We start from the raw sequence: 22873 nt of genomic DNA on the forward strand, positions 1-22873 counted from the left end.
ATCGCGATGCGCAGGCTTCTCACTATCGTGGCCTCTCTTGTTGCGGAGCACAGGCTCCAGACGCGCAGGCTCAGTAGTTGTGGCTCACGGGCCTAGTTGCTCCGCGGCATGTGGGATCTTCCCAGACCAGGGCTCGAACCCGTGTCCCCTGCATTGGCAAGCGGATTCTCAACCCCTGCTCCACCAGGGAAGCCCCCATTCCTTTTTTTTACTGAGTAGTTTTACATCATGAAGACATGTCATAATTTATTTTTACACTGTTGATGGGCATTTGAGTTGTTTCCAGTTTTTGGCTATTATAAATAAAGCTGTTATGAATATTTGTATAAAAATCTTTGTATGGACATATGCTTTTGTTTCTTTTGGGTAGTACCTGGGAAAGGAATGGCAGAATCCTATGCCAAGTGTATGTTTAATTTTTTAAGAAATTTCCTAACACTGGGAACAAAGCAAAGTGTCCACTCTCACTACTTTTATTCGTTGTACTAGAAGTCCTAACCACTACAATAAGAAAAGAAAAGAAATAAAAGGTCGACATGCTGGAAAGAAAAAAAAAAACTGTCCCTATTTGCACATGACATGATTGTCTACTTAGAAAATCTCATGGAGCCCACAAAAAAGCTCCTAGAACTAATAAATGAGTTTAGCCAGATTCAACACACAAAAATCAATTGCACTTATTTTCTATACCAGCAATGAAAAATTGAAAACTGAAATTTAAAAGTACCATTTACAATAGCCCCATAAAGGTGAAATAACTATGACTCTAACAACAGATGTTCAGGACCTGTATCCTGAAAACTGCAAAACTAGAATTCTCATCCATTGCTAGTGGGAATAAGAAAATGATACAAGCACTCTGGAAAACAGTTTCTCAGTTTCTTGTAAAGTTAAACACACTCTCGCCATATGACCCAGCAATCCTACTCCTAAGTATTTACCCTAGAGAAATACAATTTTATGTTTACATAAAAACTTGTACCCAAATGTTTACAGCAAACACTTGTACACAAATGTTTACTTTATAACTGCCCCAAACTAGAAACAACCCAGACGTCTTCAATGAGTTAATGGATAAACAAAGAGTGGTATGTCCATACAATATAATAATATTTCTCAATTAAAAGGAACAGCTGTTGATATACACAACATGGATGAATCTCAGAGCCATCATGCTGAGTGAAAGTAGTTGGTTTCAAAAAGTTTCATTCTGTATGATTCCATTTCTATGACTTTTTTTGCAAAGACAAATCTATAGTGATCAGAGAACAGATCAGTGGTTGTCAAGGACTTGGATGAGGGAGGATGTGATTACAAAGGAGTAGAACAAGAGAGTTTTTGAGATGAAGAAACTGTTCTGTATTCTGACTGTAGCGTTGTTCAATTAATTAATTAATTAATTTTTTTGGCCATGCCAAAATTGTTTTTGGCCGCACGTGGCTTGCAGGATCTCAGTTCCTCGACCAGGGATTGAACTCGGCCACGGCACTGAAGGCCCCGAATTCTAACCACTAGGCCACCAGGGAACTCTGTGCCTTGTTTAATTTATACAAGTGATATTTCGCTGCAAAGGAAATTTCTTACTTTTTATAAAAACATAATGCAGGGCTTCCCTGATGGCGCAGTGGTTAAGAATCCGCCTGCCAATGCAGGGGACGCGGGTTCAAGCCCTGGTCCGGGAAGATCCCACAAGCCGCGGAGCAACTAAGCCCATGTGCCACAACTACTGAGCCCACGTGCCACAACTACTGAAGCCTACGCGCCTAGAGCCCGTGCTCCACAACAAGAGAAGCCACTGCAATGAGAAGCCCACGTACCGCAACGAAGAATAGCCCCTGCTCGCCGCAACTAGACAAAGCCCGCGTGCAGCAATGAAGACCCAATGCAGCCAAAATAAATAAATAAACAAAAAAACCAAAAAAACCTCATCTCCCACTCTGACATCGCTGCCCCAAACGAGGATGTGCCCACCTGGCCACTATAACATCGTTGACAAAAGAGAGGAATTTTCAAATTCTTACTTTCTGCAGTGCCCATCCTTCTTAGACTTCTACCTCTTTTCTTGTCTACTCTCTAGAGCTTACTCTTTTTTTTCACATCAGCATCAAGTTTCAGGTAATTGGCTGCAGTTGATGGTGGTTAGTTTTGTTGTTGGAGAGGGGTGTGTGTGCATGTGTAGTGGAGTTTGGGTCACTTCAATAAGCAGAAGACTCATAACCTCAAGTTGCCAGTCACATCTTATGGGTGCTGTTAAGTTGTAAAGCTGTTGGAAATAATGCCTGTCCCTGAAGTGCTGCTACCTTGACAGGGGAGATTATACATTGTGTGGGAAACTGTAAAATATTGAAGGAAGGCTGGCAGATGTGCTGGGGCTATGCTGAGGGAGATCAGTGGGTGCCAGAGAAGTCCGGAAAGGTCTGCTGGAGTTGGCAGTGAGATGTCTAGTGAGATGTCTAGTGGGGCCCTCTGGGGTGGGTAGGTGGGAAGAGGAAATGGAATTTCAGGGAGGAAAGGACGTGAACACAGCCCTGGAGGGAGCAATGAATATCATGTGTGATGATGGAGACTAAATCCGGGTGGGTGAAGCACATGTACGGCAGGGTGATATTATGCTATTACTGTTATCTCCCCACGCCCCCATTCTTTGTACTAATTCTCTTGCCCCTTCTCCTCCAGTCAGTAGGCCTATTACCCTAGAAATGCAAAGAGCCAGAAATACCTTCATGTTCAGCCCTGAAATTTCAGAGTAGGCTATGTAAATTGAAGTTGATGTAATTCCAAAGGCCCAACTTTTGACTTTTAGACTTGGAATTTTTAAGTTTCAGTCTAAGAATGAAGGCTTTATGGCATGATTGTTTTGTTTGTTGTGGGATCTCAGTTCCCTGACCAGGGATTGAACCCCAGCCCTGGGCCCTTGGCATTGAGAGTGCAGAGTCCCAATCACTGGACCACCAGGGAATTCCTATGGCATGATTGTTGGAAAAAAAAAAAGTAGATTTGAGAAGAATGTGTGATAGTGGTCTGTGTATGCTGGGTGATAAATTGCAGGGTCTAGGCCGCATCTCGTTCTCAAGTACCTTGGGAGAAAGCAAGTCTCTATGAAAGGATCTTCTCTCCAGATCTTCAGGAATTTCATCACCTATATGGGATTCCTAGGCTGCTTTAGATTATTTGAGAGCAGTTGGAAGAGGCCCCGAAGTCGCTAAGAGGGATGGCAGAGCTTAACACGGCCTGCGTGGAGCCCATGAATCCCCAGACAGGGTTGAAGATTTCCCAGTGGAAGCCAGCAGGAATGGAAGCTGAGAACCAGGCATCAGTAAGAACCTGGACATGAGCAGCATGAGAGGTGAGAACTAGACAGTCACCTCCTGCCCACCAGCACTATAGCAAAGCCCTGGGTGAGGAGAGTGGAAAGGAAAACAAGCCCTGAATTGACTGAACTTAGATCTGAAATGACTGAGAAAACCCTGACATGACCGAGTTTACTCAGACTGGTTAAGTTTCTACCTACCACTAGGTAGAATGGGGGATTGTTATAAACAAAATTATCATAAAAAGAAATAATATATTTAAAAACAAAATTATCATAAAAAGAAATAATATATTTAAATAGTTTATATTATATATTTAACAATTAAGAAAGTTGGCACACTTGAGTTTGTGGACTGAGAAATTTGTACATGCTGCATAAAGCTCTCTGGCATATGATAGATATAATTTTAAAAATACCAAAACAATTCACAGGCCAAATTTTTGAAAATTGTGGCTCTCCTCCATTTACTCAGGAGTGTCTTCTGCAACTGTCTTCAGTGCCATTAAGAAGCCAGTGTCCTATGGGAAACAGCTACTTGGCTTTTTCGGTTCGTTTTTTGTTTTTGATTTTGTGTTTTACCCCAAATAGTACTTACCAGTCAAGGCTCTGAATGCTTCTAATTTCCCAAATTTATATGTCCCCTTATTAAGTTAAAGTTTTATTTGTTGGTGTTTCCCTCTTTAGAGAGATTCACCAAACTGACACAATGGAGAACTGGATGCCTGGGAACAAAGATAACGTAGTAGCTGGAGTGGGCCTTTAACTCAAATAGTAAGAACTAGAGAACTTTCTAGAAGGAACTTGTCTGGACTATACTATGATCAGACTCCCCTGTCCTTTGTGGGAGGGGTCAACAGTTTGTATTAAAAGTCTCTCCTCCCACTCCCAGTGCAGTTTATTGCATGTCAATTAAGCCTCAATAAGGCTGTTTTTTAAAAAAATGAAAGAAAGTCTGTTCCCCTTTACTCTACCTTTTACTTTGCTCTATACAGCTGCTATATCACTGGAGTCTTTTACAACAACATAGGCTTTATGTATCCTTGAGTAATAAGTTAAATAAATAAGCGTAAGAATGTGAAAAAAGAATCTCCCCACCCAATAGTTTTACACCAACATTCATCAGACCCTACTGAGCCCCAGGTCCCTCCTAAGTTCCTTCTGTCCACTGAGGAGGCATTAAGTAGTCAGCAGAGATGGGAAGGAATGATGTAAAGTGGGCAAGGGACAAACAGGATAGAGGGAGATGGGGCCACTATAATTGAAGAATTTAGAGTCTGATTTTTCTCATTCTGCCCCACCTCCCAGGGAAGTATTAGAACCCCAAAGCAGGTGACGTTGGCCTTACAACTGGGTTGGGAGCGTTCTGGAGGAGGACAACATTAACCTCTTGTCCAGCTAGCAAGAGAAGGACACCTATTAGAGTGAAAGGAAAACAAGACTTTAGGTCAAAACATCAGAGTTCTGGTCCTGACTCTGCCCATAGCTATGTAAGTGTGAGAAAGTCCTTAAAGTTTTCGAGATCTTTGATTCCCTTTCTGCAAAATGTGTAGATTGGAGAAGATGAATTTTAAGGGCCCTTTTAGCTCAATAATGCCACTTCTAGTTTTGAGGCATACAGAGATCACAGCAGAAACTTTATTAGAAATGTCAAATACATCCACTGGAACTGTTCTTCAAACTTCCACCTGCTCCTCAACTTGCTGATGACCACTCAAAAGAGATGTCCAGTGACCCGGGACCAGAAGCACCTACTCAACGGACAAGCGGTTGCAGCAACAGCGGCAGCAGTAGCTCTAACCTCCAAGCTGAAGTGTGAAGCCATGTGGCCCCACTTTCAACCTTTCGGGGAGAGACAGACCTGAGTGGACACGTTTCCTTCACCCACAGGGGCCCTATTGTAAAGATCCCAGACATCAGCCTGCAACCATCTGCGGATGTACAGCCTTTGATCTCCAAAGGTGCGCTGAGGTCTCCTGTGGAACAAGGAAGGATGGGGAGACACATAGATGTTTTAGGAAATCAGAGAGGAGTCCAGTCCTCCCTCATTCCTGGAACCCTGAGTGTCAGAACCTCTTGGGCTACACTCAGATGTCTGGTTTTCCAGCCTCTGAAACCATCAGATGTTCAGTTTACCTCCAGTGACCTGAAGTTTTCCTTGATAGCATCGATTTGTATCGTTGGGGCAGGGAAGAGAAGGAGCATTCAAACAGGACCCCAAAGCCAGACAGGTTGGGCAGCGGAGGGCTGTTGACTCTCTGGGAGCTGAAGGGGGAGAGAGAGGGACAAGTAAGGGCGCGTCCCGCCTCTCGAGTTGCCTCCCCTTGCTGCCTTCTCTTCCTCAAGTCTTTCCTGCTGATGCCTCTCTACTCAAGGACTATTACTACCACCTCCCCACCCCTCTCCGACTGATCTCTGTGCTGTCAGAACCCCATCCAACATGACTTCCAAACTCTGTGCTCAGGTGTGGAGATACAGATATAAAAAGGACACAGTTCCTGCCATCTAGGATCACTGCCTTGCAGGAGACAGACATGTAAGTAATTAACTACCATACTGAATTGTAGGCATTGTGTCCAAGGTCTAGTGGCAAAGAAATGGAGGAGGACCTAAGTACCTAAAATAATTTGGTTACGTATTTTCCCAGAGCAGACGCCTGAGTCGAGATGGAGGAAGAACAGAGATTAGCTATGTGGAAATGGGGGAGGGGGAGAGGGGGAGGGGAGCAAGGGAAACAGCGAGGACAGAGGGCTGGAGGTGTGAGGCGGCTTGGTGGATGGAGAATTGTGCGAAACTGTGGTGTTGATACGCAGCTGGTAGGCACAGGTGGGACTGGACTGTTTTTTATAGCCAGCGTCTATTCTGATTGGTCAGTACCATCTCCACTGTTAAATATTTTGAATCCTAGCCCCAACCAGAATACAATAAATGAGAGAAGGAAGAGAAGGAAATGAGCTGAAAAGATAGGCGGGGCCAGATGTCTATAGGCCTTGAGGACCAACAGGGGAACTGGGCTGTGGCCATGCGGCAAGGCGGAAGCAATGCTTGTTAGATTGATGATACCGCCACCCTGCTCAGAAACCTCCACTGACACTGTATTGCTTAATGAACCCCATATACACTCCAGCCTTCACTGATGTCCCTCTGCTCGGAGCAGTGTTTCCAGACCTCAAGGTAACAATTTAGAGAAAGAAAGACAAGGGGGCTTCCCTGATGGCGCAGTGGTTGGGAGTCTGCCTGCCAATGCAGGGGACACGGGTTCGAGCCCTGGTCTGGGAGGATCCCACATGCCGCGGAGCAACTGGGCCCGTGAGCCACAATTACTGAGCCTGCGCGTCTGGAGCCTGTGCTCCGCAACAAGAGAGGCCGCGATAGTGAGAGGCCTGCGCACCGCGATGAAGAGTGGCCCCCGCTCGCCGCAACTAGAGAAAGCCCTCGCACAGAAATGAAGACCCAGCACAGCCAAAAATAAATAAATAAATAAAATAGGTTGCAGTTTCTTTAAAAAATAATAATAATGAAATAAAAAAATTTAAAAAAAAAAAGAAAAAGAAAGACAAGCCAAAGGTCTGAGGTCCTTTTGTGTATGGCCCACTTGGACCTAAGCTGAGTAAGAACACAAACAAGGAAGACCTCCCGTTTTTTCAGGGGTGTATAGAGCTTCTCTCAGCACCCATCTCTCCCCTCCCAGGGTACCATCAATCTCTTCTGTCCTCCATAACTCATATAAGTCCTCTTTGTTGTTGCAGAAGGAATCTTCACAGTAGTTACTGTAGGAGATTGCGACTAGGCCAGGGGCTGGCGTGTGCTGGATAAACGTTATTGCCGGTGCCCCGTCTGAGCTGCAGCTCTTAGTGGCCAAAATTGCTGTCTTGGTCCCTGCTGTGAGACAAGAGGGGAAGAAAGTGGATGGGGGGCGGGGCCTAACGTTTGGCCTGGGGAGGGGGGAACCGCACTAACATGGACATAATCCCCTTCCTCCCTGCCCCGTCCCGCCAGCCCAATTGCCTCTTTCTCATTTTACCAGCTTTAATCATCAGCACGGTTTCCTGGCACAATGCCCCATTGTCACAAGTCTCAACTTTGTCTGTGGTCCAGTTAAATGTCTCTACTGGATCCGCTTCTAAACCCACGAATGTACTCTTTTGACAACGCAGTTTTTGTGCCACTGGGGAGAAAATGAGATAAAGATAAGCGCTTGCCCTTCTCCGTGGGGCCCCAAACCACTCCTTTTTCACCAGAAATCCATCCTCCGTGTCCCAGCCGCTCTCCCCCCACATCCCCAATACATACAGATCAAGGTCGGAGCTCCTAGGAGAAAGAGGAACAGTAAAACCTGGAAACGACAGGCTCCCATGGCTTCTTTTAGAGACGTTTGGAAGAACTGATCAGGTCTGTGATTTGATGGAGAAGAAGCTTTTCAACCACATGGAACGAGATTAGATCTAAGTTCTGGCAACAAGTGCTGACTTCAGGGCAGAGTTTACGGGTATATAAAACGATGATCTCTAAAGTCAGTCTGTCCCGATCTAGCTTGTGAGTTTGGGCAAGTTAACTAGTTAACAAGCCTCAGTTTCCCTAGCTGTACTTGTCAGACTCAGCCACCTATACCAAGCTCAACAGCCCCCTACCCTCCAATCTCTGGATCCGTAATCTGGCCCAGAGGCCCCTTCTACCTCACACTCCGGAGTCCAGGTTCAAACCTACACTCTTTCGAGGCGCAAGAACCTCAGTCCCCAGCCCCCAACTTCATCCGAACCCAGGATTCTGAGATCTCAGCCCTGTCCTACCTAGGGATCCAGGAGTTTGGGTTCAGTCACCTTTTCTGTCAGGACGCATGATTCTGGGCACCCAGCCTCTCCCCCTCTCCGACCCAAGAGCGCAGGGCCCCGGCCCTCGCCCCCCTCAGCTCCAGGAGTCCCGCACGCCCCGCCCCGCCCCCCCCCCCGCCCCCCGCCTTCTCTTTCCTCAGGACCCAGGAATCTGGGCCCCCAGACACCCTTTTACTCTTTAAGGGACCAGAATTCCTCCTGGCTTCTATATGATCTCACAAGAATCTCCTTGTGCCGAAGGAACGCCCTGGAACGCTCCACTCGCCCAGCCGGGCCTTCTCCTTCTGGTCGCTCCGAGGCACGGAAGGCGGGGCCTGCTTCACGGGACAGATCACTCGAAGCCCCGTTGGTTGATACGAAAGCGTCTGATGAGCTCATTGGATGAGCCTGGAGGAACGCCACACCCCATTGGCCTATCCCTGGCTGCCTTGCCAGGTACGCATGCGCAGGACGCCGAGGGGCCGGCAAGGCGGGGGACCTAGAGCTCACTGGTCTTTGCCGCGCTAGGTCGGCAGTGCGGGGCGGGCGGTGCATCACCAAATGGCCTTGCTTACACTTTTCTCTCTTTGGGTTATGGAGTCCTTACTTCTCCAGCCACACTAGGAAGTTAAACCCTTGGCTTTCACCCACTGAACTTTTCTCCCTGTCCAAATTGCCTCTCATGTTTCCAGCCTGGCCCCTGCCCCAGCACCCATCCAGTGGCCATAGCCGCTGGGAGTCAACTTGGCCTTCTCACCCGTCGCTTGCAGTGGTCCCTGCTCAGCCCAGGCCTCATGATCTGAACACGTCATGGCACCAGCCTCCTCCGTGACCTTCTGGAAGGCTGAATAGGGTAATGCGGGCTTCAGTGTTACTTCCGGCACCCCTGAATGACAGATTGCCATCGTATCTAACCCACGTGTGTCAGTATCATGAACACGTTGTGTCATTCAGATTTCTTGTTCATGGCTGGAATATCCTATTTCATATATATATATATATATATATATATATATATATATATATATACATATATACACATATACATATACATACACATATATATTATTTCATATATATATACATATATATACCTATATATACACATATATATGTGTATATATATGTATATATATATATAAGCTTTCTGATGTAACATGAAGTAGAGATGCCCTTTGTGTTCTTTCAGACTTGGTACTGTTTCTGTGAGTTCTATGGTATAAATGAATATTTATTTTTAATAGAGAAAAATGCCGCAATAAGAATGGTGTTGGTAAAACTCTAAATTTTATGTAAAAATATATTAAGAGTTTTCAATTGGGGACTGTTAATATTAAGAATATTATTATTAATATGGTTATTAACATAAATATTAGGAACAGTTCATATATACAGTAAGAGAGAGTTCTGGTCCCAAAGACCCTGTCTCTCAGGACCCAGGACTCTGAGCCACCCTCCCTTCTTCTTGGGACTCAGGCCTCTAGCACTCACCTCCTTTGAGCTGTAACAGTATGTGGTTTTCCTGGGTCATCGTGTACCTATAGGTGTGGTGCAAGGTCTCGGATCTTGGCCACAATTGCCAATGCAGGACTAATGGGTTAGGGGAAACTGGAGGGCAGAGAGGGTGGTTGGGAGCTGCACAGACACCTGCTTCAAGCTCCAGAATCTTGTCTCAGGGCCCTCATCCCTTCCCTATGCCTCTGACTGGCACTCACCCTTCCTCTTCTGTCCTAGCCCCAAAGCTGGCTTCTAGCATCTGTAGTGAAGGTCATCTTAAATTATCTCTTGGCCTGTTCATTAGTTTGCTGAGGTTGCCGTAACTAAGTACCACAGATTGAGAGGCTGGAAGTCCAAAATAAAGGTATCAGCAGGGTTGGTTCCTCCTGAGGGCTGTGAGGGAAAGATCTCTTCCAGGCCTTTCTCCTTGGCTTGTAAATGGCTGTCTTCCTCTTGTGTGTTCACATCATCTTCCCTCTATGCATGTCTTTTTAAAAAATATTTATTTATTTATTTATTTATTCACTTATTTTATTTTTGGCTGCGTCAGGTCTTAGTTGTGGCGCCTGGGCTCTTCATTGCAGCCTGTGGGCTTCCCTTCTAGTTGTGGTGCTCGGGCTTAGTAGTTGCAGCTCTCTAGTTGTGGCATGTGGGCTCCAGAGCACGTGGGCTCTGTAGTTGTGGCACACAGGCCCTCTAGTTGTGGCTCACATGCTCAGTAGTTGCGGCGCATGGGCTTATTTGCCCCATGGCATGTGGGATCTTAGTTCCCCTACCAGAGATGGAACCCACGTCCCCTGCACTGGAAGGTGGATTCTTAACCACTGGACCCCCAGGGAAGTCCCCTTCTATGCATGTCTGTGTCCAGATTTTCCCTTAGTATGAGGATACCAGTTGGATTAGGTCCCACCCTAATGTCCTTGTTTTAACTTCATTACGCCTGTGAGGATCCTATTTCTAAATAAGGTCACTTTCTAAGGTAATGGAGGTTAGGGCTTCAACATGTGAATTTGGGGGCACTACCACCCATAACAGCCTGTTAGAGAGACTTGTGTTACAGGTGAAGCAGTGAGTGCTGAATAGCGCTCCAGGGGCATCCTGCTACCATTTTGTAATTTCTTCTGTGTTAACGTCATTCCTGATGCAGCCTTTGCTTCCCACAGAGGCTACCTTGATGGCTGGTGAAGGAGGGTGTGAAGATGCAAGACTGAGGGGGTATCCCTGGAGCGAGTCAGGGGCTCAGAGGCTCACTCAGGGATTCCAAATAGGCCAGAACAGTGAGCTGAATTCTGGGTTCCCTGTTAACAGAAGGTATATGTAGTGCATCCCAGTGGGTGAGTTTGTAGGGGAAACAGCCCTTTCTACCCAAGCCTACCCATCTGATTCTATTATGAGGAGAGTAAGGATCAGATATAGGTTCAATTCTTAGGGGGGATGTAGGATTTCTCCTGCCTTCAGGCTTGCCCTGTCTTTGACATCTTTGAGTGATTCCACATCAAAGGATCTGGGAAGAAAGTGCCCCCTTTCTCAGCCTATGTCTGTCCCTCCAAGTCACAGGCTTGGGAAGATGATCACATTCTTAAGTCACACTCCAGGTGACCTGGCCATAGGGTCGCTCCATCTCAGGTTTAGAAGGAACCTTGGAAGTGTAACACCCCCTCCTCTATTCTTCACCCCATCTCTGTTTATACACCTGTAGGGGCCTTTCACCACCACCCCTGTGGGAGAAGTGGCTCTGCCGTTTTGGTTTGAGAGAAATCCCTGGATCTTTCTTAGCCTGAGCTGATCTCTTTTCCTTTCTGAGCCTCAGTTTCCTCATCTGGAAAATGAGAAGGTTAGTCTAGAGCAATGGTTGGCAAATTATTTGTGACATTATATGGAAAATAAAATGAAAACAAAATGAATCGAATGGCTAACGTATAGTGAGGACATCTTTTTTAAACACTAACAGGACCATCATTGTTCACCTGGATTATTGCAATACGTGCTGCCCTTGCCCCACTTCAGTCTATTCCCCTCTTGGTATCAGAGTGATCTGTTAAATATAAGTCAGATTGTGTCACATCTGTGTAAAGCCTTCCAGTGGATTCCCATTTTACCCCAAGAGAGAGTCTAAGTCCTTAAAATGGTCTATAATGCCCTACTCTGTCCCCATGTCCTGTTCTGCCCTCTCTCGCTCCTTCTGCACCCACACTGGCCTCCAGGCTGTTCCAGGAACACATGGCGGGCACACGCTGACCTCAGGGGCCTTTGCATATGCTCCTCCAGCTCTCTGAAACCATCCTCCTTACTCCCACTTCCTGCCTTCACTCATGTCTCTGTTATAACAGCACTCTTTGCTGACTCTTGTTCAGAAGGACAGCAGCTGTGTCAATCTCTGACCCCTTACTCTGCTTGAGTTTCTTCTGAGCACTTATCATTGCCTGACATATTATTTGTCTCTATTTATTTCTATGTTCAATGACTACTTTCCTCAACAAGAAGGTAAGCTCCACAAAGGCAGGGGGTTTGGTTTTGATTTGTTTATTCCCTGGTGTATCCCCAGCATCTGCGACAGAGCCTGGTAATAGAAGGGGCTTGTTAAATAAATACACATCACATTGGGGAATGAGGCTCAAGGAGATGGTGACGCTCAAAAGCTGGGACTAGCACCCATGTCTCCGATTCAGACACTAGGCTTTCAACTGCTGGGCTCTTCCTGACTGTGCCGACCCACCGTTCTCACTGGGACCACCACCCCTGATGGGGACAGTCAAGGCCACTCCTGTTTCAGCCCTTCAGTTCTACTTCAATATGGGCTCTTGCTGTGGCCTATTTTGAGCAATCTATGTGCTTGCACCCAGACCTCTCTGACCCCCAGGCCTTCACAGGAGCTGTTCCGTCACCCGGGGATGCCCTTCTGTCCTCTACTTATTCCCTGACGTCGTGCGCTCCTCCCCCTCTGTCGCCTGGTCTTCCTGATGCTCAGTAAATATTTGCTAAACTGTTGATGTCCAGAGTCTTTTGTCTATGCCTTTGTATTAGGACTTTTTGCTTTACGGTACAATGGCTGTGTGTGTGCGTGTGTGTCTGTGTGTTCATGTGAGTTTGTGTGTGCGCTTCTGTACATGTACATGTCCGTGTCTCTGTGTGCACGTGTGTGTGTCTGTGCATGTTTCTCTGTGTGTACATGCCTGTGTCTATGTGTATGTTATGTGTACCTGTATGGCTGTATGTGTAGACCATGTCTGGGTGTACTTATATGTGTGTCTGGTTCCTTCCAACTGTGTCCGATCCATCCCTGTGAACCCAGCACATGATTACAGTGTAGGCATCCAGTAAATGCTTGCTACTATATAAAGCTCCTGTAAACATTCATATAAAAAGACCTTGTTTGGACATATATTCTCATTTTCTAGGGTAAATGTGGAACTGCTGGGGCATAGGGTAAGTGCATAGTAGGTTTTATAAGGAATTCCCAGACCTTCTGCCAAAGTGGTCCCACAGTTTTACATTCTCACCAACAATGTAGGAGAATTCCTGTTGCTCCACATTCTTGCTAACCCATGGTTTTGTCAGACTTTTAAATTTAACCATTCTAGAGGGTGTGTAGTAGTATCTCATTATGCTTTTAATTGGCATTTCTCTGATAATGAAAAATGTTGAGCAACTTTTCATGTGCTAATTAACTGTTTGTATACCTTTATTAGCAAAGTGTCAGTTCAAATCACTGGCCCATTTAAAACTGGGTTATTTGGCATGAAAGGTTGCTCAACATCACTAATCATTAGGAAAGTGCAAATCAAAACTACAATGAGGTATCACCTCACACCAGTCAGAATGGCCATCATCAAAAAAATCTACAAACTATAAATGCTGGAGAGGGTGTGGAGAAAAGGGAACCCTCTTGCACTGTTGGTGGGAATGTAAATTGATACAGCCACTATGGAGAACAGTATGGAGGTTCCTTAAAAAACTAAAAATAGGGGCTTCCCTGGTGGCGCAGTGGTTAAGAATCCGCCTGCCAATGCAGGGGACACAGGTTCAATCCCTGATCTGGGAAGATCCCACATGCTGTGGAGCAACTAAGCCCGTGTGCCACAACTACTGAGCCTGCACTCAAGAGCCCGCAAGCCTCAACTACTGAAGCCCGCACGCCTAGAGCCCATGCTCCGCAACAAGAGAAGCCACAGCAATGAGAAGCCTGTGCACCACAACGAAGAGTAGCCCCCGCTCGACACAACTAGAGAAAGCCTGCGCGCAGCAACAAAGACCCAACTCAGCCAAAAATAAATAAATAAATTTATTAAAAAAAAAAAAAACAACCTAAAAATAGAACTACCATACGACCCAGCAATCCCACTACTGGCATATACCCTGAGAAAACCAGAATTCAAAAAGAGTCATGTACCACAGTGTTCATCGCAGCACTATTTACAATAGCCAGGACATGGAAGCAACCTAAGTGTCCATCAATAGATGAATGGATAAAGAAGATGTGGCACATATTACAATGGAATATTACTCAGCCATAAAAAGAAATGAAATTGAGTTATTTGTAGTGAGGTGGATGGACCTAGAATCTGTCATACAGAGTGAAGTAAGTCAGAAAGAGAAAAACAAATACCATATGCTAACACATATATATGGAATCTAAAAAAAAAAAAAGGTTCTGATGAACCTAGGGGCAGGACAGGAATAAAGGTACAGACAGAGAGAATGGACTTGAGGACATGGGGAGGGGGAAGGGTAAGCTGGGACGAAGTGAGAAAGTAGCATTGACATATATACACTACCAAATGTAAAATAGATAGCTAGTGGGAAGCAACTGCATCTCACAGGGAGATCAGCTTGGTGCTTTGTGACCACCTAGACGGGTGGGATAGGGAGGGTGGGAGGGAGACACAAGAGGGAGGGGATAGGGGGCTATATGTATACATATAGCTGATTCATTTTGTTTATAGCAGAAACTAACACAACACTGTAAAGCAATTATACTCCAATAAAGGTGTTAAAAAAAAAACTGGGTTATTTGCCATCTTATTATTGCATTATAAGAGTGCTTCATGTTTTCAATATATGTGTTGCAAGTATTTTCTTTCAGTCTGGGACTTGTCTTTTTACTGTTAAGAAAATGGTATCTTTTGAAGAGAAGAAGTTTTTCATTTTGAGAAAGCCCAATTTATCAGTTTTTTTCATGATTCATGTTTTTTGGTGTTCAATATAAAAATTTCGTTTACCCTAAGGTCACAAAAATTTTTTTTGCTATGTTTTTTTCTAGAAGATTTATCATTTTGCCTTTGCATTTAGGTTTATGATCCATTTTGAGTTCATTTTTGTGAATGGTGTGAGATAAGGATTGAGGTCCATTTTCTCCCTAAATCCACCAGTTCTAGAATCCTTTGTAGAAAAGATTGTCCTTTCTCATTAAATTACTTTCATACCCTTAGTTGAAAATCAATTGATCATATGCATATACATTTCTGGACTCTACTCTGTTCTATTTAACATATACATCTAGATAATACCACACTCTGTTGATCACTGTATTTTTTAAAATTAATTAATTAATTTCTTTGTTTATTTTTGGCTGTGTTCGGTCTTTGTTGCTGCACCCGGGCTTTCTCTAGTTGCGGTGAGCAGGGGCTACATTTTGTTGCAGTGCGCATGCTTCTCATTGTGGTGGCTTCTCTTGTTGCGGAGCGTGGGCTCTAGGGCATGCGGGCTTCAGTAGTTGTGGCACGTGGGCTCAGTAGTTGTGGCGCACGGGCTTAGTTGCTCCTCAGCATGTGGGATCTTCCTGGACCAGGGCTCGAACCCGTGTCCCCTGCACTGGCCGGCAGATTCTTAACCCCTGAGCCACCAGGGAAGTCCCAGATCACTGTATTTTTGTAGTAGCCTTAAAATCAGATAGTATAAATCCTCCAACTTTCTTCTACTTTTGTAAAACTGTCTTAGCTATTATAGGGCCTTTCCACTTCATTATAAATTTTAGAATCAGCTTGTCAGCCACTGCAAAAGGCTTGCTAAACTTTTTATTGGAATTGGAATTTTATTTTAATTGATTTGAATTGCATTGAATATGTACATCCATGTGGCAGAATTGATATATTCACAATATTGAGTCCTCCAATCCATGAACATGATATCTCTTTCCACTTATTTAAGACTTCTTTCACTTCTGTTAGCTATACTCACTAGATTTTAGTGTAAAAGTCTTCCACATATTTTGTTAAATTTATTATTTGATATTTTATGTGTGTAGATGCCTTTGCAAGTGGTATTTTTAAATATTTCACTTTCCAGTTGTTCATTGCTAATATATAGGAATATTTAAGAGTATAGAATAGAGAATAATATAGAATAGTTAAGCTTTCTTAACATGGGTATAGAATAGACTTTACTCTAGGGCTGGTTTAGCTCTACTCATAAATTATAACTTTTCTGGGGTCTCCACTGAATGTCCTATGTGTTCAGCAAGGTCTCTCTGCCTGACTTATTGAAATTGGAATGTTTTCTCTTTCTGTGTGAGCTTTGGACACTGTTCCATATATAGCCCCCTGGAAGGTTATTTTAAGTTTGTTTGCACGCAAACTCACAAGCTTAAATAAAGGGTTTTTTTCTCTATTCTAAATTGCCTGTATCTGCTCACTTAGCCCTGGTCAGGGAGACATGGCATTTTTATTTGTGTGTTTTAAATTAATTTTTGACATTGTGAAGATGGCCCTAACCCACCTCTAAATAAAGTAACCCTAAGCGGGCATTTTAACGAGAGTTAGTGTGGGTTTAAAATGTTAATTATTGATGTAAATAAAGTAAATCTTTCTTTGGGTTCAGTTTTTAAAGCCATAAGTAACTCAGTAGAGATTCTTAATAGTGACAATGACAAAGAGGTGAAAGGGGAGTCAATGAATTCATTCACCTTTGCCCTCAAGTAATTAAGATCCCAAAGTGGTCAGAGGTTCTTCGACTGAATGAAGTGTTCTCAGGTCCCTGAAACTCAGGGAGCCGAAGAGAATTCTACAAAATGCCAGGCCTCTGTGTCAAGAGACAGCTACAGAAAATAGGACCACCTCTTCCTCTGAAAATCTGTTATAGTTAGTGTATGGGGTAGGTTGTTTAATGGCTACAAATTCCTCCCATCCCTTTGTAATGTGTCTTTGCTGCTCTTCCCATCCAAAGGCAGAGTCTTGTTTCTCCATCCCTTAAAGCTAGGTGTGGCCATGTGACTTGTTTTGGCCAATGGGACATTAGCAAACACGAAGCACTTGCACATTGGGGTTTCTCCTATTTTGCTGCCTGGAGACCATCACTTAAAGAAACCTGGATTAACATTGAGCATGAGAAACCACATAGAGAGGCCCAGCTCACAACCAGCACCAACTGTCAGACGTGTGAGTGATGCCATCTTAGACCCTCCAGCCTCAATCAAATTGTCAGACAAATGCAGACACATGAGCATCTCCAAGTGAGACCAGCAGAAGAACCACACGCTGAGCCCAGTCTACTTGATGACCCATAGAATTGTGAACAGATCAAATGGCTGTTGTTTTAAGTGACCATTTGGGATGGTTTGGAAGGCATCAGTAGATAACTAACATAATATGTTGTCGCAAACCCAAGTATCCATTCGTGGCTAGACCTGCGGAAAGTAGTGTTAAAGAAAAATCTCAGGCGTGAGGTGTGACCACTGAATGTTATTCTTGCTAGCGAGGCCGAGCTATTGGACAGGTTGGGTAGAAGTCAAATAGAATGGTTTAAAAGGAAGTACAAGTCGGCGCTTCTATTCAATTTAAGCCTAAATTTGGCATTAAAAATTACCAATTGGTTCTTGGCTGGGGTCATAACGTAAATTTGAGTTTCCTAATTAATCTTTCTCATTGGAAAGTTTTTAAGAGGTACAGGGGATTCCCTGGTGGTCCAGTGGTTAGGGCTAGGTGCTTTCACTGCTGAGGACCTGGGTTTGATCCCTGGAGGGGGAACTAAGATCCCGCAAGCCTCGCCCGTTTGGCCAAAAAAAAAAGGTACAAAAAGTCAGACCAAATATATGCCTCTGGTCACCTGAGTTTTACAGTTGTCTCATCTGATTGGTCACTGGCTGGTGCACATCATAGGAAAATTTTGTCTTTTGTATACCTGGCTCCAGTTTCTTATTTTGTATTAGCTTTCAGTGGCCTGCACCCATTGCTTTTTCTTTTACCACTGTTCTTCCACCAGGAGAATCCAGCCTTCTTGTATCTTGGGAATTGTGAGTGTTGGTCATCTTGGGTGACTTCTCGAGCCATAATAGGGAGACCCACAGTGCCGATGGCGTCAATGCTCACACACCACACACCTTGGATACTGAGGTGCACATGCTTTTGGCAGTGACCAAACTTGGTCCCCTACTCACACACCCAGAGGTGAGGGCACCCTGACAGGTTCAGAGCTGGAAGGGAGGATAAGAATCTATTCTTTAAGAATCGAGAGCTCAGGGGACCCTTGAGGGCTCTCAGGGCAGGGTATGGCCAAGCCCACGTGTGCATACTCCCTGGCTCTCTCGGCGGTGTGCGCAGTGCTGTGCTGGGACTAACTCCACCCGGTTCATGAGAGCCAATGTTGACATTTTCAGGAATTTTGCAAGCCAGTTGCTAAACACAGCCACTATTAAAAATTAAATTATGTCAACTTACAACTAAATTATATTAAAACAAAGGTAACAAATACTCAAAAATCATCACTTCCTAAATTATCTTTCTACATTTCACTATTACCTATGTTCTTGAGGCTATTTATAGATATTGTATTTGTATAGTAGAAATAATGGTTGTGCATGGGCATTTCTTCCCAACTCCATGGGGCAGGGACATCGTGGTAGCTTGAAATCAGCCACAGTGGGAGTATTTATACTATGGGCATTGGCAAATGCTACAGATCAGAGCTTTTATTTCTCCCTTCAGGGAAGCAGTTGTTCAACATTTACCAGCACACCAGGAGTGTGCATGGCCTTGTGTTCAAGTGTAGATTTATGTAGAAGGGAGCTCTCTCCCCCTGTTTCAGTATTGAGCCTTTTCATACCAGTTATACATCTATGAAGTGCATGGCACCCCCTAGATGTAGAGCATTTGTGCAATGCACAACATGACCTGTGCAATGGTCATGGTGGTCCTGACTCTTTGTTATATGTTGTCACAGTGATATGTTTAAAGTACATGAGGGAGTTCCCTGGTGGCCTAGTGGTTAGGATTCTGGGCTTTCACTGCTGGGCCCAGGTTCAATATCTGGTCAGGGAATTAAGATCTCGCTTCACACCACCACTCACTGCTGCCTCTCCGAGATCATGGATGCCAGTTTCTTTTATAGAATCAAAGAGGGAAGTAAAGTGAAAAGGCAGAATAGAGAGGGAGAGGCGGGGAGGAAATAAAGTAAAAAGGGCCATCAGTCTTGCAAAACATCTCCTGGAATGGCCATCCTTGGGGAGGGGATGTGTTAATTTCTTCTTTCTGGCAGCCATTTACAGGTGGGTAGGGTTCCCTGAGGCAGGCCATTATGTATGATTATAATAACAAAAGCAAGGAAAAGCAAAGGCTAAAGTCAAAGAAACAGATCTAACTTGGAGTCAAAATTGGCTCTTCCCTGTTACAAGATTATCACTGGTGGTAACAGTGAAAGAAGTGCAGGTGGAAAGCAAGGTACTGGGAGTCGATGTGGGTGTGGCACTTTGTTACTACGGCAGCAGTGGTGCCTCGGTTGATTGTGGCGTCAGCTGGTTTCTACGGATGACCCTAGAGAGCAAACGTGGGGAAAAGGAGCAACTGAAAGGTGAGACTGTCCAAACGGAAATGTGATGGACAATCAGAAAGCTCCCTTAGCAGAGCGTCCCTTGTTTCCTGTAGTCACAGGGCACATATGGCTGAGGACGAAGCCCAAAGTCTGAGTGAAAGTGTTACAGAGTTGCACTGCCAGGTAAATGTTCAACCCTGCCACTTTGTACTAAGGAAAAAAGGCACTGGGGGAGAAGAGCGTGTGACCCTCATACATGGGACAGAGTCCCCTTACAGGGGACTGCTTCTCCTTCAGACCCACAGGAGTGAATTTCCAATGTAGTCCAGAGAAGCACGGGGCTTGGTCCGGCATGGGCATGCATGCCACACACTGAGAGCGTTACAGGACCTCGCCAGTCTGCAGTGGCAGGAGTCCTGGTGCATGTGTATGAACAGACTCTGTGCCAGTTATCCATTTATTGCCTCTCAGCTCCAGATCCACTCTTCATTGCCCTGCTGGATCTTGCAAGCATTTCTCATCGTCTCCCTGGCACAATGTTAGGCTTTGCCAGTAGAGGGTGCTAAACGGACACTGCAGGAGGAAGAGCTTGTCTTCCAGCCCCAGGTATAGAGGTTGCTCCCTAGATCTGCTTGCTATTCTCTTATCTTTTAAAGTTCTCTTTACCCTTCTTTACCCCTTAGTAACCCATCCCCTCTTAATCCTCATCCCCAGTTACTAGTTAATGATTTTCTTTCTTTCTTGTTTTTTTTTTTTTTGGTCGCGCCGCGGGATCTTAGTTCCCCGACTGGGGACTGAACCCAGTGCCCCCTGCAGTGGAAGCACGGAGTCCTGACCCCCTGACCACTGGGCCGCCAGGGAATTCACTAATGATTCTTTATATTAACTGGGTTCGATCCCTGGTCGGGGAACTAAGATCCCGCATGCCACGTGGCCAAAACAAAACACCCAAAAACCAAAAACCAAAACCAAAATACTTTCCCCTTTAAAATTGGTGTGTGGTTCCTGATGGCTGCCTGGACCCTGGCTGATACAGATTCTAAGGGTGTGAGACCAAATAGAACCAAGAGAAAGGCTTCATGGGGCCAAATTCTTTCACATGGGATACAGGATTGAAGGTGTTGGTTCAAGCAACTGGGAATATCATTTTGAGCCTGCTAGGTTAGTGAGTTACTCTCTGGACTCAGTGCTAGAACTTCTCCAGCGTATTGGAGAGAAACAGAGTCCCAAGTTTGGGGACCAGGGGAAGCTGGAAAAAGTCCATCTTGTGCAGCCTCCTTATCCTATCCCGTGGGAAGGCATTAAGAAATACACAGAGGAGGGGACATCAAGAGCGCTGTGGTAGCAGAAGAACCTCTGAGACAGAAGATGCCCTGTGGCCACAGGGTGGAGGATAAACTGTGCATCATCTACTCCCCACCCCATCACGCTGGTGTAAGTCCTAGGGGACTATAGGTCTGGGGCAGGTCTCAATATTCCTTCTAAACTGAGAGACAATTTGCTACACCTTGTGTGGCTCCCTTTACAAAAGAGATCAGTCCTTTAGGAGTTGGCTGGGGGGATGTAGCACATTTTGACATACTACTCCTACTCATTTGTGAGGGAACCCATAAGACTGCCAGTTTTGAGTGGATCCTAGAGCAGGAAAGGGCTCTGATGCAGGTTCAGACTGGAAACCTAGCTGCTCTGAACCTCGGGTCATCTGACCCAAGAGACCCAAGGTCCCTGAAAGTTTCTGTGACATAAAGAGATAATAGGGTAATCATAGTGCAGAACCTTGGGGTTTTGGAGCAAAGGTATGTCTTCTTCTGCAAATAACTATCCTCCATCTGGGAAACAGCTCCTGGCTTATTACTGGGGCCCAGTAAAGTTTGAATACCTGACCATGGGACACCAAGAGCATTGTGACCTGAACTGCACATCACACACTGGCTGCAGTCAAGCTACCGAACCATGACGTTGGGCACACACAGCAGCGTCTGCCATCCATGGAGAAGGGGTGCATGAGATCAGGGCACAGGTGGACACCCCAGCTGGTGGCTCAGGCACCCAGGGCACCCGCTCCTCCTGCCTCTTCCCCCACCCACACCTATGAGCTCATGGGGATTCCCTGGGATCTGTTTACAGGGGGACTGAAGGCACAGACTAGGTGTATGCACAGATCTGGAGCGTGGGCTGGCACCAGGCAGAGGTGGGTAGCTGCTGTGTTAGCACTCGCACGTGTGGTCCTGAAGGAGTGATGTAGGGAAATCCTTCAGGCGGCAAAATTTCAGGGGTCCACTTTGTGGGAGGGAGAGGGGTCCTCAGGTCCACTTCTACATGGACCCCTGGTGAGCCACTTGGTCAAGGACTTGGTGAGAAGAAAGGTATCGAATGAAGACGGGGGGATATGTGTAAGGTCCTCTGGGGATGGGCACAGAGTGTGAAGATGTTCACGTCCCACACGAATGCCCACCAGAACCCGTGCCCTGAGCATGGGTACCCTTGGTATCCTGTGGACAGTGTCAGGCGGCTTCTCTCGCATCAGTGCTTGCACACGGGGCCCACGTGCAAAGTGGCCACGTGGGCGGTGGAGGCTCCACATGGTAACAACAAATGGGTTAACTCTCCCCAAGGTGACCTGGCTGTTGACTGTACTCAGTGCCCAAACCAACAGAGGCAGAGGCCAACTCTAAGCCTGTTATGGCGTCTTTCTACAGCAGGACTACCCAGGACACACCCCACCCTCGAGGGGACTGAGCTTCCCCCCCACAGGGATAAATACACACTGTGGGTTCTGATTTGCCTTCCTCGGACTCAATGCTTCTGTCAGCCCTGCCATTTGGGAACTTAGAAGATGTCTGTTCTATTGCTACAGTATCCCATGAAGTATTGCTTCCAGCTAGAGGACATATTTTAAGGCAAAGGAAGTGAGGCAATTAACTCCCATCCATGGAGCTCACTGATCTTCCAGGTGCCCCACTACACAGAGACAGTTGACTTATCGGAAAGGTGGAATGGCCGTGATGGTTGATGAGGGCACCGGGTGAGAGAAGGTACCCTGCCGCCCAACAGGAGATGCTGTATGTCTTGAACCGGTGGCCAGTCCATCGTGTCACCTCCCCCAGAGCCAGAATGCAGGGGTCCATGAATCAGGGGAGGATAAGGGAGTGTCCCCTCCCACTAGTACACCTAACAACCCGCTTAAGGAATTTTTGCTCCTGGTCTCTGTGACCTCGGGCTTGGTGTGGGTGAGGGACCCCATCAGAGCTCTAATCAACTGGAAGCCAGGACTGCCCCCTTGCCATTCTGTGCTCCTCGTGCTGCTGAAACAACAAGCAGAGACTAGGGCCACTCTGCTGATGGCCAGAGGGAACCTGACCACCAGAGGGAGGCTGGGTTGCTGGATCAAGGAGGACCATGTTTGGAAGCCAGGGGATGCGTTGGGGGTAATATCTCCTTGGCCAGTGGCCCTGTTCAGCAGAAAGTGGCCAAGAGCCAATAAAGACAAGACCATTGAACACTTACTTCCCTT

At 45.8% G+C, this 22873-nt stretch overlaps 2 protein-coding genes and 1 pseudogene across 7 annotated transcripts in view; 2 read left to right on the plus strand and 1 right to left on the minus strand.

Moving 5' to 3' along the window:
* Positions 1–22873, plus strand: part of LOC132353967 (carcinoembryonic antigen-related cell adhesion molecule 1-like) — a 902477-nt pseudogene that overhangs the window by 849933 nt on the left and 29671 nt on the right.
* The window catches only part of LYPD3 (LY6/PLAUR domain containing 3), a 106539-nt gene that overhangs the window by 69800 nt on the left and 13866 nt on the right, over positions 1–22873 (plus strand). For 3 of the 6 annotated variants that reach the window (XR_009499191.1, XR_009499193.1, XR_009499194.1), the window contains exon 2: positions 8383–8577. The exons of the other annotated variants lie outside the window; for them this stretch is intronic. The gene's annotated coding sequence lies outside the window, so the exon portion shown is untranslated. The remainder of the gene's footprint in view (positions 1–8382; positions 8578–22873) is intronic. 6 annotated transcript variants of the gene reach the window in all.
* On the minus strand, positions 5066–9652 carry TEX101 (testis expressed 101). The gene is made up of 8 exons (XM_059905349.1): positions 9613–9652; positions 8834–8965; positions 8362–8515; positions 7604–7704; positions 7335–7478; positions 7007–7192; positions 5447–5575; positions 5066–5286 (listed from the first exon to the last, which is right to left on the minus strand). The coding sequence occupies exons 1-8, from the start codon at positions 9650–9652 to the stop codon at positions 5066–5068; spliced, it is 1107 nt and encodes a 368-aa protein (XP_059761332.1).

Source organism: Balaenoptera ricei, chromosome 19, assembly GCF_028023285.1.
Source record: "Balaenoptera ricei isolate mBalRic1 chromosome 19, mBalRic1.hap2, whole genome shotgun sequence".
NCBI classification, from domain to species: Eukaryota; Metazoa; Chordata; class Mammalia; order Artiodactyla; family Balaenopteridae; genus Balaenoptera; species Balaenoptera ricei.